The sequence below is a fragment of the Leptosomus discolor genome, chromosome 3 (assembly GCF_034619465.1).
Source record: "Leptosomus discolor isolate bLepDis1 chromosome 3, bLepDis1.hap2, whole genome shotgun sequence".
NCBI lineage: Eukaryota > Metazoa > Chordata > Aves > Leptosomiformes > Leptosomidae > Leptosomus > Leptosomus discolor.
The window spans coordinates 17,241,890-17,258,353 of record NC_141393.1 but is presented as its reverse complement, the minus strand read 5'-3'; the positions used below and the strand labels follow the sequence as shown (position 1 = coordinate 17,258,353).

Below are 16,464 nucleotides of genomic sequence, written 5' to 3'. Positions count from 1 at the left end.
GCCCACACTGAGGTTTCTTCCACCTGGTAACACCAGGATGTTATTCTCTTAGACAACACAGACTTGGTTTTGGCAAAGGTCATGGAGGAGGGAGGAAGCAAGGAAACTGTCAGTTCTGCACATGGCACTGAGACTAAGTTAAAGCCCAGCATATAGCCCATTTATCTCTTAGAAATCCTGTACATGATTAATCACTTAGGAGTGCTTTACCCTGCTGCCCCAGTTCCACAGAAGCGTACGCTGACGGGTTCCACCCACTGTGGTTTAATATCAAACCCTGAAGCTCTTGGCAGCCAAGGCATTTTGCCAACACTTTCATCACCACCCTTCACTAACCAGTTTGGTTAAACTGAAAAAAGGAAAGCAAATTAATTTTTGAGCTAGTGGTTCACACAACACTTTTCAGTCTTAGCAAGAAGACACCTCTAGCTGTCAAATTTCAAGGTTCAGATTTCTTCCTAGCTCCAAGGTATTTGGCATGGGAAAACTTTTAAGACGTATATTTGAATAGTGGTTTTGCCAAAATGGGGAGCGAGTGGCATTTATCATTACACTGCCCTCAGTGTCAGTTCTGTCCTCTTACTGCTGCTTATGTTTGTCACCCAGCCCAGTCGAGATACCCAGCTAGAAGATACTGGCTGCTTACTCTTAAGGAAACTGGAAATCCGTAAGTGTTTTAGCACTACTAATTAAGAAGCTTCCTGGCCTTTCTCACTGAGGTTGTCCCATAGCAAGGTCCTGGCAACTGGGTATGCTTCAGCTGCAGCTCTGCAATGTGTTGATATCAACAGAGAGAAAAAAGTCTAATCTGCCAGTGGGCCTAAGCTGGATTTGGGTAGAAAGCATTAACTGGGAAACTGTTAAGAAATATGTGAACATGTAAAATATTTCTTAGCAGTTCCATAGCAGGACATGTAGACATACACATTTAGGGCCAGATCAGCCCCAACTGGCAGAGTTTCCAAAAGCAAACTGGAACACCTGGAAGTTACTGGACAACTTGACCTTCCACATCCTCTCCTGGGGAAAAAGGCAAAGGAGGTTAAACCTCCTACATCTACAAGATTGTAAGTCATCCACTAAGACCTTACATCATGCTCATTCCTGCACTGGGCTTTGCAGTGACTCCTCTGCATGACTAGCACTGCTGCAGGATCTCTGGAGCAAGAGCTAAGCTCATTGCAGGGAAGCAGCAAAGTGACATCTGTTACTGTTGTGCCATTCCATGCAAGGCAGGGTTCTGCCCCTGTGCACACAACGGATCCCTCCTCTCCCATAAACCTGAAACCCTGCTGCAGTCCTTTATAGGACATAGTCCAGTATTTGTTTTCTTTTTCTGAAAGATCTAGGTATACTGGGTATACAAGTTGTTAAGTGGCTGGGACTTCTCTTGACCCCATTACTTCTCAACATTTTTCAAGAACACAATTTTCAAGACATAGGCCACACCCATAGGGCTTTGGAATAAAGCCCTAATGGGAGAAATAAAAAAAGGAATGAATCATTTCAAGCTACAGGGTCTGATCTTGCTTGGTCACTTACAACTTCAGGAAGTGATGTTGCAGTAGTGCCACACTGACTATGAGGGAAGTTATATCCTTATAAGGTTTTGATTCCTGGAATTATGCATTTATGTCATGTTCCCAGATTTAATTTTCTCTTGCCTTTGACTCATGATCAGCTGCTGCAGCAGTTTACCAGATAAATACATGATTTGTAATACTGAAAGTACTTCCGATGAAAGAAACTCATCTACCTTCAGCGTAACTGAAGTAATGCCACTAAGACCCAGTTCATAAAAATTACTTGCATTTCTTTTTATTTTCTTTTAATACTGGGTTCCTGATCCATTAATCCTGTGGAACTTTTACATTATAAAATGAACAAATAATCCTTGTTTTAGACTCTGTAGGTGTTCTTGTTGGACATTTTTATGTGGCTTTTCAGCCTTGCTGCCAAGGTAAGTCACAGTGCCTTTAAGTGGTACATTCCTCTTATGTACATGCAGCGCATCAATCTAGTTACAATTACAACAATTACAACTTGTAACATACATCAAGAGAAGATATTAACACCAGCCTTCAGAAATACTCACATTACTGTCCTCCAAGAACTTAAGTGCTTTGGCTATGTTGTTCAAACGAAAAATGCGATGGGTTGAAGATTTGTATTCGTGCATCTGGAAAAAATAAGAGCCATGCTGTTTGTAAAAATGGTGGAGTTATTCCCTACATCATATGAAGCTTGAAAACCTACAAACACAGAAGCGAAATAAAGCTAAGGAAATCTGCCTATGTAAAATTATTGCCATCTTTTCTGATCAGTAAAGTGCTTCAGCTACATGAGCTGCCATTGCTGTAGCAAAACAGGGTTAGCAACCAGCTTTCCTGCTCTCCAGATGTTATCACTCTCTTGGACCTGCTACGTTGACTATTTATGTAATCACTCCCCAACCATGTTCAGTCACGGGATCAAACTTACCTGAAAATTTGTAATAATAGATTTTTTTTTATCTTGATTTAAATTAAATGATCCTAATCAGGAAGCATGAGCAGTTTTCATAGGCACAGGCAAGTGGGAGGCAGAAACCTTCACTTTGGCAGAAATGAAACAGATTTGTGGCACGCCTGTCTTCCTGCAATTCCCCTTGGGCACTCTGTTTTTATGATGTGTGCAGGAACACCTAACTGCCAGTGCAACCAGTTTGGCCAGCTGACCTTACCTCTTTCCTTGCCCTTCTCCCTGACCTCCCGGGGCACAGCCTAGGGTTTACCATGATGTGTCTCCCCCTTCAATTCCTTTCCAGTCTGCCTCTCAGTGCAACCTGTGTGAACGCACACAGAGGCACTGCTGCTTCTGCTACAGCTCCCCAAAACTGCAAGAATATTAAAAAATAGGCAGTTCTGAATGTGTGACCATAGTGGCCATTCATGCTGCAGTATGTAGATGGTTCAGTCACTATAGAGCATCACCAGGTGACTGCAACCACATCTGCAGTGGTGAGACAGCTGCAGAACAGGTCTCTCCTCTTACCCAAGTGTGATAGCCACACAGAAGAGAGTAATTGCTGACAATATTGATGTAGAAAGAAAACATTAAAGTAAACTGTAATCGGTCATTTATATTTGCACTGGGTGTTTCCATTTCTGGCAAGTGGAACTTTATTCACCTCTTACAAAGAAAGCAGAATCTTCTTCTCTCCTCCTAAGTGAAGCTTTGTCCTTCTGATTCAGACCGTATCAGTAAGACTAATGAAACCTGGGACAGGATACCAGAACTACTAAACTCACAACTACACCAAGAATCAGCAGACCTATTAAGTGTCATAATGATCTTAGACAAAATAGAAACAGAATTTACGGATTAAAAAAATAACACAGCAAATATGTCTTCTCTTGGTATGCGGCTTGGGTGATCTCCAAATGGAATATGTGAGCATTAATGTATTAAATCCTTAAAAAACCTGTGGGGTAGGAACATTTACACTGATCACACACCATTTACACTGATCACACACCATTTACACCTCATTGTTATATATTACCTTGAAATCTACGTTACAACTCAGGACACCAGCCTGTAACATAAGAAAATCACAACAAAGTTGCTGAAATTCTTATTACTATACCCAAGACATGGGACTAAATTCACCCTTATTCCTTGGATGTCCATACATTGTTGCTCGTAACATACAGAACTCCATACTTATGGAGGTTTCTCCCTCTTGGATACATACCAGCTTTTGTCCTGACAGGACTTCCAGTAGCGCCATCAAGATTTTGCCATCTTGTATATCAATAAACAAGTCTTTCACTTTCAGAGGAGGCTTGCACTGTGAAGAAAAGAAACCACGTAGCTTTTAAAGCAGTACTGCTTGGTAAGTCACCGTGATTTCAGAGAGTAAGAAGAAGAATTTTACGAGACAGAGATACCAGAGGTAAATCTTAGTCTGCAGAAAGAAAAGGCTGACTGTTTTTCACATCAGTGGCAATTCTGTCCTAGGAATGATGGAGCTAAAACTGAAATATAGTACTAATGTAACTGAGATCAGACAAGGACTTATTCCAGATTTCCCATAACAGAATCTCACCCTAAAGACTCTGCCCAGGAAGTGTCCACCTAACGGTTGGGTGCTGATCCTTCAGACTAAGACAAGTCCAGCAGAAGCAAATCCCACTTTATGCTGAAATAAGCCCACGAACCAGCCGGCCACAATGTCCTGTTTCCTCTGTAAGGTTTCTGGTGGTGCTATTCTGTTTCACAGTATTTTCTAAGTTCTTTAAATAGCAACTTCTTGTATTGTGTCTCTCTCTTCTCAGCAAACTCCTCCAAAGGGAACCATCTCCTCACTTCACTGAGGTGCCTGATGATGTGTGCACTGTGCGGCACACAGCCAAGTCAACTCAGCCCTTATGGGTAGTTTCGGCTGCAGCAATTATGTTCTGTTCAGGTGTCACTCACATGTCCCTAAAGAGCCCAACCTTTTTATCTTTGGTTGGGCAATGCACTACTGCTCGATTAAGCACTGCTTCTGGCAATCTAGCCAAGAGTACTAAACAATGCGCCATACTGAAAGAAAGTATTGTTCATTTCAAAACTAGATAACCTATCTGAAAGCCTTAAACCCAAACCTTTTTTATTCTTTCAGTACTTAAGACAACAACCAGAACTCAGAAGATGCAGAGTTCTCCCAATTATCCCATGACCAGCAGAGCCAGCTCCTCTCAAAAGATGACCCAAATGGGATGGTCTGCTCTAAAAGGAGACAAACCATACCATAAGTTTCCTGAAGAAGTACAAGACAACGACTTCACTGCTGCCTTTAAAAGAAAGAAGCCACTCTGCAAGAAGCGCTTCTTTGAGGATAAAGGCAGAAGTCACCTTCCTCAGTGGGTGACCTCAGGGAATCACCTGTAATTAGAGAGCACTTTACCAAAGCTCTCGTTATTTACAGGGCTATGTTTATTATGCCAATTCCAGGCAAAACATGAATACAGCAGCGGGCTTTAGCAGCAGGCTTTTGCCCTTTCTTCAGAAAAGCATTTTTCTTTGTTGAATCAGATAGGAAAAAAATTTGTATGCACTCCAGAGAAAACAGTTCACCTGCCCACAAAGTTTCTAAGACTTCATATGCTTGGCACAGCAGAATTAACAGCACCCTACAGCCTTTTTCATGATCTAATTCCTTCTGTAAATCGAAGACCTTCTCCACAGTCACATATTTGACAACCCTTTTTGACAACTTCCAAAATTGCACTTTGTTTAAAGCCCTAGAGCCTGATTCACGAAGGCATCATGTAACACTGTCTTCGTTCTGAGAGACCTTTGGGAGCAATTGCTAGTCAAAACACTTCCAACTAGCCTTATTCTGATTTTTCAGTTAGATTTAAGAGGATCCCTTTATTCCTTCAGCAACACTCACTGCAGAGTAGTGGACTCAAGCAACTATATATGTGATGCCTTTCTTCTAAAACCCCTTTACTTTACTATGTCTGAAATGCAATCTCTTCCCAAGAACAAGAGCTAAATGGAGTCAGCCTGTAGCCCAAACTTAGTCCCAGTCTGTAGTGTATGAAATTTAGCCACAGATACTAAACGTACTGTGAAGCTCAAACAGGACTTTGTCTAGACCAGGAAGCTGGTCTCATTCCTTGATCCTGCACTAACCATTGTTGCTGTCTCAGTAATATTAAGATATTTTTCTCTTTTCATCCTCAACAGCAGGAAAATCATTCTCTGGATGGCAGGCTACTCAGAAGAGTTAGTACTTACCTACTAAGTAAGCACAGTAAATTAGGTTTAATAGCCATATTATGGTGTGATTAAGAAACAATTACATCTTAAAAATATGAAGTGATGTCCAAAAATTAGTTCTCTAACGTTAAGTGAATGTGTAAAGATCCCAACATACAGCACCCAACAAACATGACTAACAAGGAATTAATGTTTCCCATCTGCAGATCCAGGATGAAGCCAGGTTCTGAAGAAAATCTGTCTTCAGCCATGATGCCTGAGATGTTCAAACTTCCAGTCCAGGGAAGCACACAGTCATCATCACCTCAGAGCAGCCTCAACCACAGTTGATTTTATGTGGGTATGTTCTAAGGGAAAATTCTAGCCTCATGATAACAGTCAGTAGCATTAAAGACTTAAATCCACTTGAGATGACCTAAAGCCAGCCAAGCACTCGTTGCACCTGAAAAGCAATTTTCATTTACCCAGAAACATGCTTTCATTTCCCCCTCATTCTCCTCCAAGTGTCCCCATATGCACAAAGTCAACTTTTTTTCCAAATTTTAACTACTTTAAAAGGAATTAATTGCAATCTGTCTATGGTTATGTCCTTATACTCAATATCAAGACTGTCTGTCAGTCTTACCTTTCCCAAATGTAGGTTTATCCACCTGGTAAAGGTTCTCTTCTGTACATTTTCCCGTTCCACTACAAATACCAGAAACAAAAAACAGCACTTAAGTTTCCGGAAGCGAGAAAGTTGGTAGGAAATTTCAAAAAATGATGCACAAAAAAGACAGAATTCATGACAGCTCTGTGAATAAAGCAAATGTATTCCAAATTGGGAGACAGAAGTTGAGCTATGGTGTTTTACTCAATTTCTTTGTCCAGACATGAACTATACCTTTGTAGATGCATTCTAAAGGAGGTAGGAAGAAATTTCTCTTAGTTTTGCAATCTTCAGTGTAGCTTTTGAGAGGTGAACATTTATGTGTTGTACACAGCTCTCCAGTGGTGTTAGCCTCTGAGCAGGCAGCTTGACCCTTCTATGTCAATTTATAGGATTATTGCTCTGACACCCTCATGCAAATTGGGCTGGCGTGGATTCCAATGTACTTACTCGCATGCACAAGGAAACAGGACTGCATTAGCCAACACAACAATTTTGTCTTAATTCTTATGAATGGAAAAGCCTCATCAAATCTCATCTTCCCAATCTCCTAACAAAAACTTTAAATTTTTGCATTTAAAATCAAAATTCCAAGTCCCTACATTGAAGAATCATTTTATTTATATTGCAATAGGATGCGGAGTGCTTGTTCCTTGCCAGAAGGGCTGTATGCTAGGTGCTCTTGAGCCAGCTGAAGAGTTTTTAATCACATCTGCCATTTCCTGAATTCATTTCCATAGTGAACTACAGCAAAAGTGTAAGGGGAATCATATTACTGACTAACTTTCATTTACTTTCTAATATAAAAAAATAAACCATATATTTAATATAAATGAAGTAGACTGACAAAGTAATATCTCATTTTAGAGACAATTGTTCTCAAGTGGTTCTCAAATTTCACTTGAATTAAGGAAATCTGGCAATTTATGACCAAAATCCATTAAAACTAGTTATATGCTGTATTTCAATACACTCACAGAGCATATTAAATATATTTTAAAACCATTTTGTGTTTCTTCAGCCCTGCAAAAATAGCTAACCTATCTACTCGGAAATCACATTCTGGAGAAGTCTAGTTTGTTTTTATTGGTCAGACTAATTACAGGCTAAGTAGTAGCTTCCGTAAATCAAATTTTAATATTGTTCTTTTTGATCATTTTAACTGAAGGGTCAGCAGCCTCTAATCATATATATAATTGTTTTCCTTATTTTGATGCATTGAAATAGAGCTTTTGGCATGAATTACATCTGTCACTGATGGCTGTCCAGGCCTTTTAAGTCCTCTTATTCCTGTAAACCTGATGTTATGTAAGATTGGTTAAAAAAAGTAATTACCCCTTAAGTGCTTTAGAAAACATGGAAAATGCCAAACTAATTATTGCTGTTGGCTTTTCTTTTAAAATGTCTTAGAAGAATGTGCACAGATTTGAAACAGCTCTACAAATGAAACTGTAAATTATATTAGGGTTCCAGAATATCTCTAAAAAACCCACAGAATTTACCACCTACAAATCTCAAAGTACAATAAACTAAGAGATGTATCACATCTTTCTTGGGCTTCCCTTCCTTCAGCACCTCGACCCCAGAACTGGCTTTCCATGTGCTCACATATCCACGGCTGAGCAGCAGAAGTGCTATGCGTCACCTAGGGTGTAACTTCCACAATCGATCTGTTAAAATTAACTTTTGAGGGTGGGTGGAGGTTAATGTTAAGTCAGATCTAATGTTCCCAGATAGACTTCTTTTTGTTCAAATACATATGTTGGTGCAAAGGGGAAGGCAGAACAGGCGCAGGAGCTAGTGGCAGGCAACAGGGCCACCCCTTTCTTAAGCAAGCTTGCCTGAAATGCTCAGGAGTGCTTGGATGGGTACTGCCAGGTTTCGGGAAGGACAGGAGACCTTATCAAGTGGGCTACATATACAGACTTCCATCATCAACCAAAATCAAAGACGAAACAGAGAAGGGTACACAGAAGCAAAATCAATGTTTTCTGATTTCATCAGTCTTGGTTTCAGGTCCTATTTTTCACCAGTCACTTTGGCAACCTTCATTTTCAGGGTAAATAAGGATACAAAAGAGAGTTGTGTTTATTTACAGATTGTCCATAACACTGAGCACACATTGGCTCCTAATTTTGCTGCAGAAATTCTGCCACCGATGCAAATTAGAGTTGCACATATGCCTCAAAGGATAGGCGAGCCAAGCTGGTATTGCTGCTTCAGGAAGCTCACACACCAAAAAAAACCCCAACAAAGGCACATTCAGGAAAGCATTTGCACATATACAGAGGCTTCTGATGCTGATCAGTGAACATTTCTACAGCAAACAGCCTCTTTCCAGTAAAAACAATGACCCCAGAATGGACACTATTTGATTCTGTAACAGTCTATAGCAATAGTAACTGGATGAGGAAGAGGAAAGGGGGGGAAATGTGTTTATAAAATCTCTAAGGCAGACAAATCCCTAATGCAGTCCATATGCTCACGGTAGAGTTAATGGGAAAAGTTCAGCACAGGTATTTACTGATGTGTGCCTTTAACTGTTATTCTTCCCCAGCTTTGTGGACCTCCCAGTTTTGCTACAGCCCCTCTTCTCCACAACCTTTTCATTTGAGATGATTGTAGAGACTCTATAAACTTTATACAGTTTCCATAAATTAAATGGAAACTTTTTTTCTCCTTTGCGCTTACTATTGTATAAAAGTGAAGAAAATCATTCAAGTCTAAAGTTCCTATGCTTATGTACATAGTTTACTGAAACTGTACTGGGTTTACTGGGCAGCTAGAAAGCAATAACACCATTATAAAATAATAATTACACACACCATATAGCTGGCCTGCACACAAATCCTATGCTGGAAAAGGATGCCTACTGTGAGGGCTGGATTCAAAGATGCGATGCTGGAAGGTAGTAAAAAGTTAGAAACTGCCATTTTGGTTCAGCTCAGCTGAGGAGGACTTGACATAAGAGAAGAATTATAAAGAGAAAATTTGACCACCAAACAGAAGCTGGATCTTCCATACGCTTCCAGTAATCTCAACTGCAACATGCTTTCACATGCTAAGATGTTCCAGAGGCATAGTATTTAGATCAAAGTACATAGGTAAGGCACCGACAGGCATTAGTGGCAATAATTTAGAGGGGAAGAAACCTCTAGAGAAGGAAAAGGTGTACTAGTAGGATGATGGGACTGTTGTATAGTCCACACAGTTCTCTGCCTCACAACTGTGTCCTCTAGGACACAACAGAATTTGGCAGAAGCTGGCTCATCCATAGTATCTGCACTCTAGTGAGTTTGCAAATAAATCCTCACAAAGATACATATTCCGGTTTGTCAAATCTTATGGCAAAGGCAACTAACTTGTCACAAAATAAAACTAAGCTAGTTTGAAAACCACCTGGGCAAATGCAAGGTTAAGCTGTTAATAGACAAGAGAGTTTGGCTGCTCCCCTTTGTGGCACTATTTCCTTCCCCATCAGCCTAGAAATTCCTCAGGCATTTACTGCTAATGCCATTTCTTCCTCCTTCAAATCTCCTCAAAGGTCACTACTGTTGCAACACCTACAAGAAGCCAATCCCCTAACAGCCTCTACGTTCAACAGCAAATTGGAGATGGCAAATATTGATTTGCTTTTAAATACTATTTATTCTGTTGTTGTAGAACCAGTTATGAATAATCCTCTGAAGCACACCACCATGGGGCTGGGCACATGAAGGAACTATGAAATGTGAAAGCTGATTTGAGTGTCAGTGTGTAATTACATAGCTTCAGAAAGCTGCTTGATTTGCATATACGGATATTAGTCCCAAAGCAAAGCAGAAGGTCACTTAAACTTATTTCCAAAGATATTATCATTTCATCCAGGATATCATCAGATGATGATGTTAAAACCTTCACAACAGGCCAAGCTGGCTTCTAGATTCACTTGCAACTTACCTTCAAGACATCCTGCTAACTACTAGTTTTATGACATGCAGAAAAGCCAGCTTCCTTGTTTCCACCACAAGTTATAACCTCTATAGATACATGATACACCTGTTATTAACATTAAGCAAGCTTTCAAGACAGAAATGGTGGTGCGGTCACCTAACTGTGAGAGGATGCTTTGACTGCCCTTGGTTTCAGAGGCAATAACTTGACAGGGGAATCATCCCATATCCACTTCATCAGTAACCAATGGTCACCACAGAACCAGCTTACAAAGTGTATGGCTCTGGAGGTATCGGAGCATCTGCCAGACTTAGATGGGGAGAAAATAGCACTTCTTATTACACAACAAAAATATATGGGCAAACATATGGTATTTAACTACAGCCTAACTCCAAAATGAAACTTGTGGTTCAGACACCTTAAGTCTTGGGAAATGCAAATTCCTCTCCTGTCTTCCTCACCCCAAAACTTCAGTTCATACAGCCAAGCAATCAGTCTCTAACCAACACACATTGAACAATCTACTTTTGAACTATGCAAATTCCAAGACACTAAATAAAATGAGAATGGGATTTTAAACTGGGCTTCATGGTGTGACACTGTGACCCAGCCTAATTATTTCTGATAACTAGTCATCATACTTTCAAGTCTGAATACTGTTTTCTCTGCAAACTTCATGAAGGAAGTCAAATTGACATCTTAGAAAATGAATTTTACCTAAAATTGCTCATTTGCTGCTCTCAATGTCCCAAGCTTGTGCTACTACATCTCAAACACTGAAGAGTGCATTTCCAGACATGAAAGCCCATGTTGTTTTTACAGATCATGGCAAGGCTGCCAGCAATACCATTAGCTAAATAGAAATTCGTAGGTTTTTGTTTTAATTAGGTGGTTGTATCTTTCCATAGACCCAGACCGATGACACCGAGTAGCCAGGTTGAATTTTGGTGTCTAACCAGCAAAATAGAGTGACGTCTGACTAAGATCTGCCTCAATAAACTTCTGTATACAGCGAAACTTAGCATGCTGTTCTACCTTTTTCTGCCTATATAGATGCAAGTAATTGCATATGCCACATGGGCAAATAAAGGCCATGCCATTAGTTACAATAAGTGGTCAGGCATTAGATATAGGATGTTGATGTGAGGTACAGGATATCGCCAGCTGTAAGGAAGCACAGACCCTTGTCCAAGAGACCTTTTACTGTTCAAACACAACAGCTGGGGCAAAGTTCAGATGCAAAGACAAAAGATAGGGCACAGGCAAGCAACACATCTGACATGGGAAGGGTAATCAGAGGTGAGCTGTAATAAAAAAAAAGGGGGCAAGAAAGGGAGACTGGGTGGGGGGCAGGAACTGATAGCAAAATAAATGGAGAGTTTAAGATTAAATGTGTAAAGTAGGGCAAGGAAAAGTGCAATTAAATTTTCTACTTTTGCTTCATCTGCACACAGAGTTACATTAAACACATTAAACTATGAATACTCAGAGACTTACTCTATTATATATTTTTAACAGGAGGCTGAAAAAATAGCTCACAACATAAGACAACATGTAGGAAAACACATTCCTCTCGAATCTATATGGTGCAGTCCAGCTACACCGCTCAATGAGTACTCAGTACTTACAAGAAAATCTCCATATTTGTAGGAGTGCGAATTTTAAAGGCATAATCAAAGTATAAGGAATAATTTTATCCAAATTGCCCACAAAATTCATTTTATAAGCTTCTGAATTCCTGGGAATTGTATATTTTCCTTGTGCTTGAGAAACCCTCAAACAGCTTAGAAGATTAATACAAATTTTCTTTTTGATCTATACAGGGGTTGAAGGCTTTGTTGTGTACCATATGCCAATCTGATGTAATTTGGAGCACATGAAATATTAAATCTTAAAAACTCTGGTTTTGTAAAGGAAACATTAACTACACTATATAACATGAGACTGCTCTCAAGTTACCTCCTATGAAACAGGGCCTCTAAGCCTTCCAAATGAAGTTGTTAAGTTAATTGTTTGTTGAAACTGACCCATTTATTAGGGTCCTTATTAAATTTCTATGGCAGGTGTTGAAAGCTTTTCAAAGTTGCAGAGTCTGAGTCTTACCGCTTCAAAATTCTTTAAAACTCAGGTTGGTGCTGCAGAACACAAACATTGCAGGATCACAGGCATACATTTTTGTCAGCTGCAGCTAAACAGGTTTCTTTTGGAGTTCAATGTCCGGTTACAGCAAAATATTTACTGCTGCAATTGGTATATTTGGATTAGATACACCAGACAAATATTGCAGGATGAGTATGAGATTTCTAAAAAACTCTTCGTGCTTCAGTCCTGACAATGTCTGAGACAGATGTTCCTCTTACCAAAGCATTAGAAAGATGCATTTACTTGTAAATTCTACTGGGCTCTGGAAGAGAAATCCTACATAAAATATTACTATCAGAGCTGATCAAAATAGCTTCCAATGAGAGGGATTTATTTTTCCCCCTTGAAAACTAATTTGGTAGTGGCAGATGGTAAAGATTCCCCTCCCTGTACCCTTCAATCACAAAGTAAACATCTTTGTTCTCATGACTTTTTATACACATGGAAAATGTTATTGAACAGATTAACAAAATTGCTCATTTACATACCAGGAATGTTCTTATGAAACAAAATTTGACAATTTTAAAAAAGAGAGATACCATTCTGAACACTTTGAATGAAACAAACATCAGTGTTTACTGGGAAGGTAACTGGACCCAACAAAGTAGTAATTAGGTTAAATTCAATGGGTTTGGAATTGATCTAACAAGTGATTTAAGTGTTGATCTAGCAAGTGGTTTTCAGACTGTGCATATCACCTCTTGTGGTATATTACACGCTGTTCAAGGAGCATAATACCTCCTTCTGTACACGAAAATAAGCAGATTTGCTATTACCAGCCATGCCCATTAGGAGTAATGCACATTTACATCTTCATTCAAGAGCTGCTCCTAGCCCAGGTTCACTGTGTTCCAGTGCTGTTTGCTGCACTAGCACTGGTTTACACAAACGGTTCACCTCCTGGGACTGCTGATGTTTCTTGGGGGTATTTAGGTCCCCAGCTCTGCAGTGGGCAAAATGTCCAACCCTTTCCATTGTTGGAGTCCTGAGCTCTGCTTCAAAGGGCAATGCTTAACTTCCATTTTAACTTCTTCTTGCACCTTTTCTACCTACTTGAATATATCAGGTCTGACTCTCTTCACTTGGTCAAAAATAAAATCAGGAGTGCCCTTCTGAAACTAATAAAATTATAGTCACTGCATTCAGCCAGGTACCAGCAAGCCCTATCTTCTTGTTAGAGGAATGGCTCTTGAATCAAGTTCACATCAACATGGTTTTGCTAGCACTAGCACAGCCCTTTCCCTCCCACATGGAGAAGAATGTCCCATACTTATACCAATTATCTGCATCAGTTTCTATCACTTCTATCTCAGTGCTTATCCTGTAGCATCTAAGGAGAAAAGAACAACATCTTCCAGAAGCCATCCTACCTCAACCAGGTAAAGGCTAGTCACAAAGCCCAATCCGTTTCATCGCCACCGCTCTGCGTTTACCCTTACTTGTTGTGGCAAACCTAGAAAGCGTAGACAGTGAAACATGTCTTATTGTTTATGTTTTTTCCTTCCACGGAGGAAAAAAAAATCCTTTTGGCTGGTTAATTTTGTTGAGGCATCAAAAGCTGAAATGCAATAAGATATTCTGCTTTACATCAGTTCTGACAACAGTGCTAAAGCCTGAATAATTTAAGATAAGCAAAGAAGCCCTACAAAACCCACACTATGTGTCAGGGTTATTTCTTGACATTCAGAGTCAGATGGGAACTAGCGTGTGCCCAGAGTCTCACTGTTTCCCAAATTAATCAGTTAACATTAATAGGTTGGTGGTTAACTGCACTTTTATGCATTTGAAACCATTGTAACTGAATTTCTGAGTAAAAGGAAGAAAGTGCAGGCACATGAGACCGGCAACACATCCACTTCCAACATGAGTCCTGGGCAGCTTCCTGAGCTCCTTTACAAGTGTCAGTCTTTAACACAAAATTTGAACTCTCGCAATTAGTCACCAGGGCCTTCAAAGAACTACAGACCAGTACAGAAGGGCTGAGGAAACAACTGCCAGAGACGTATAATCTTCTTTGGAATTTGCCTTTACCTGTGGGAAACTTGTATTTAGAAGACAGTAGTTTCATTTTCTAAAATCAGGTAAGGAAAGGCAACCACCAACGTGGTGTGATACAGAACTACCTTGCAGAAGCCATGAAATTACAAAGAATCGCTTGTTGGGGTGCCTGTGGCTTCTGGATTTCTGTCTTCTGCTTCCCCCATTGTCCCCAAACAACTTGGGGCCATTACCCAGCCAGTACATTATCTAAACCAAGAAATGCTTATAAAGCCTTCTGAACAGGATACTGCAGCACTAGAAGAAGTTCAGAAGTAAAACTTAATTATACATGTGCAGTACTGCAAAACCAGCATTAAAAGCCAGAAAGATTAAGCCACTGCATGCACAACTAAAACCTACTGGTATGCTCAAGAAAGGGTGCAGCCTCAGATGAGCCTCCCTAGCAAAAAATATACAGAACCACACTGTGTTCTGCCTCTCTCCCACTTATCCATCCTTTCAATGTCTCTCATCAGCGCAGAAGAAAAGAGTGAGGAGCGTGGTAGTCAGATGAATATTAGAAACATGCACAAATACATGCAACTCAGAGCAAAAGATTGAAGAGATTTACAGAGATTAATATTAACTAGTGCAAAATCCTGTGGCTTTGGAGGAATAAGCAGATGCTTTGTCCATTGTGGGCCAGACATGTGATCTGAAGTAGAGGGTATGAGGCCATTCTTGGAGGAATGGAGAGGAAAACAAAACAACAAACACAATGCAAGAGAGGAGCTATGCTGTAAGGTGCTGTGTTGCAGAGCAAGGCAACTGCCATTTAAAAGCGGATGAAGGCTGAGTGTAAGCTGCCAAAGTTAAGATCAAAATGGCTAAAAAACTGAACTACAGTAGAGGTCCTTTTTAAGATGCATTATAAAATGCAAAAGCCTAGCAGTGACCAGTGGATACCCCTGAGGAGTTGCCGTTTGTCTTAAATGACCTTCTAGGAGGTATGCTTCAAAAGAGTTACACCTGCTTTTCTAAGAAAAGGGTAGCTGCTGTAGAAGTTGCAGGCAGATCAAGGATGGCAAGCTTCTGAGTGTTCAGCTAAGTCAATCATGTAGCCTCCCTCATGAGACTCTGCCCCTAACTCTCCCCCCCTCTAATCCTAACACAGGCTTCATGAGCAGCACAGCAGAAAGCCTGGTACCATCTGCACGCTGGTGAGCATTGCTTTAGGTAGCACAGGGAACCATTGAGTTTAAAGTCCTAGGCATTACTCTGGGTGATGCTATCCAGCTGCCAAAAGTTAGCAGCAAAATGATATTTCTGAAGTCAGTAGCAGTCTTTCGCTCGCTCGCTCGCTCCAGCAGGCTTTGGAACCAGGCTATAAAGTGTGAAGATCATTCAGAAGTAGCATTAGCACAGCTTAACAATTAATCAAAACTAGAAGGTGTCAGACAAAACCTTGGACTGGCTTGGATTGAGGCCTGCTGTAACACTCAGGATCCCAGTTCTTCCTAAGAGTCTCCCAGAATGTGGCAATGCAGCCCTCAAGTGACTGAATGAAGCTCTTGATGGACCGCCGCATTTTTAGCTGTATGCCCAAAGGCAGGTTTCAGCAAATCTGCCAGGATGAAAATACAAGGAAAAGAAACATCTATACAGGTTCTCTTGTTCTGAGGATCCAACACTAAAATAGTACCATTTTATGGCATTAAAAGACCAGGGCACAATGAGCTGTAGACACTGCTTGCATCTTCAGCACTGACACTGTCATGCCTCCTGACTCTGTCATTAAATAGTTCACCTGTAACCTGCAGGACAGCAACCAGCTTTCTACTTCTTTATTTTTTGCAACTCTTTTCCAAAATTCAAACAAAAACATGGCAGGAACCATGAAAACTCACCCCTTCTCCTTCATGGCTCACATGGAACATCCACCAGGAAGAAAAAGCAAACATAAAAGAATTTAGACTAAAGTGCCAAGCAAATATTTGTGTTATTTA

General features: G+C 40.3%; 1 protein-coding gene across 3 annotated transcripts in view; it reads right to left on the bottom strand.

Moving 5' to 3' along the window:
* Positions 1–16,464, bottom strand: part of CLMN (calmin) — a 71,392-nt gene that overhangs the window by 13,047 nt on the left and 41,881 nt on the right. For all 3 annotated transcript variants that reach the window (XM_086463162.1, XM_086463160.1, XM_086463161.1), the window contains exons 2-4: positions 6,380–6,441; positions 3,737–3,832; positions 2,096–2,179 (exon numbers count right to left, since the gene is read on the bottom strand). In XM_086463162.1, the coding sequence (XP_086319288.1) occupies positions 2,096–2,179; positions 3,737–3,832; positions 6,380–6,441 (242 nt within the window). The remainder of the gene's footprint in view (positions 1–2,095; positions 2,180–3,736; positions 3,833–6,379; positions 6,442–16,464) is intronic.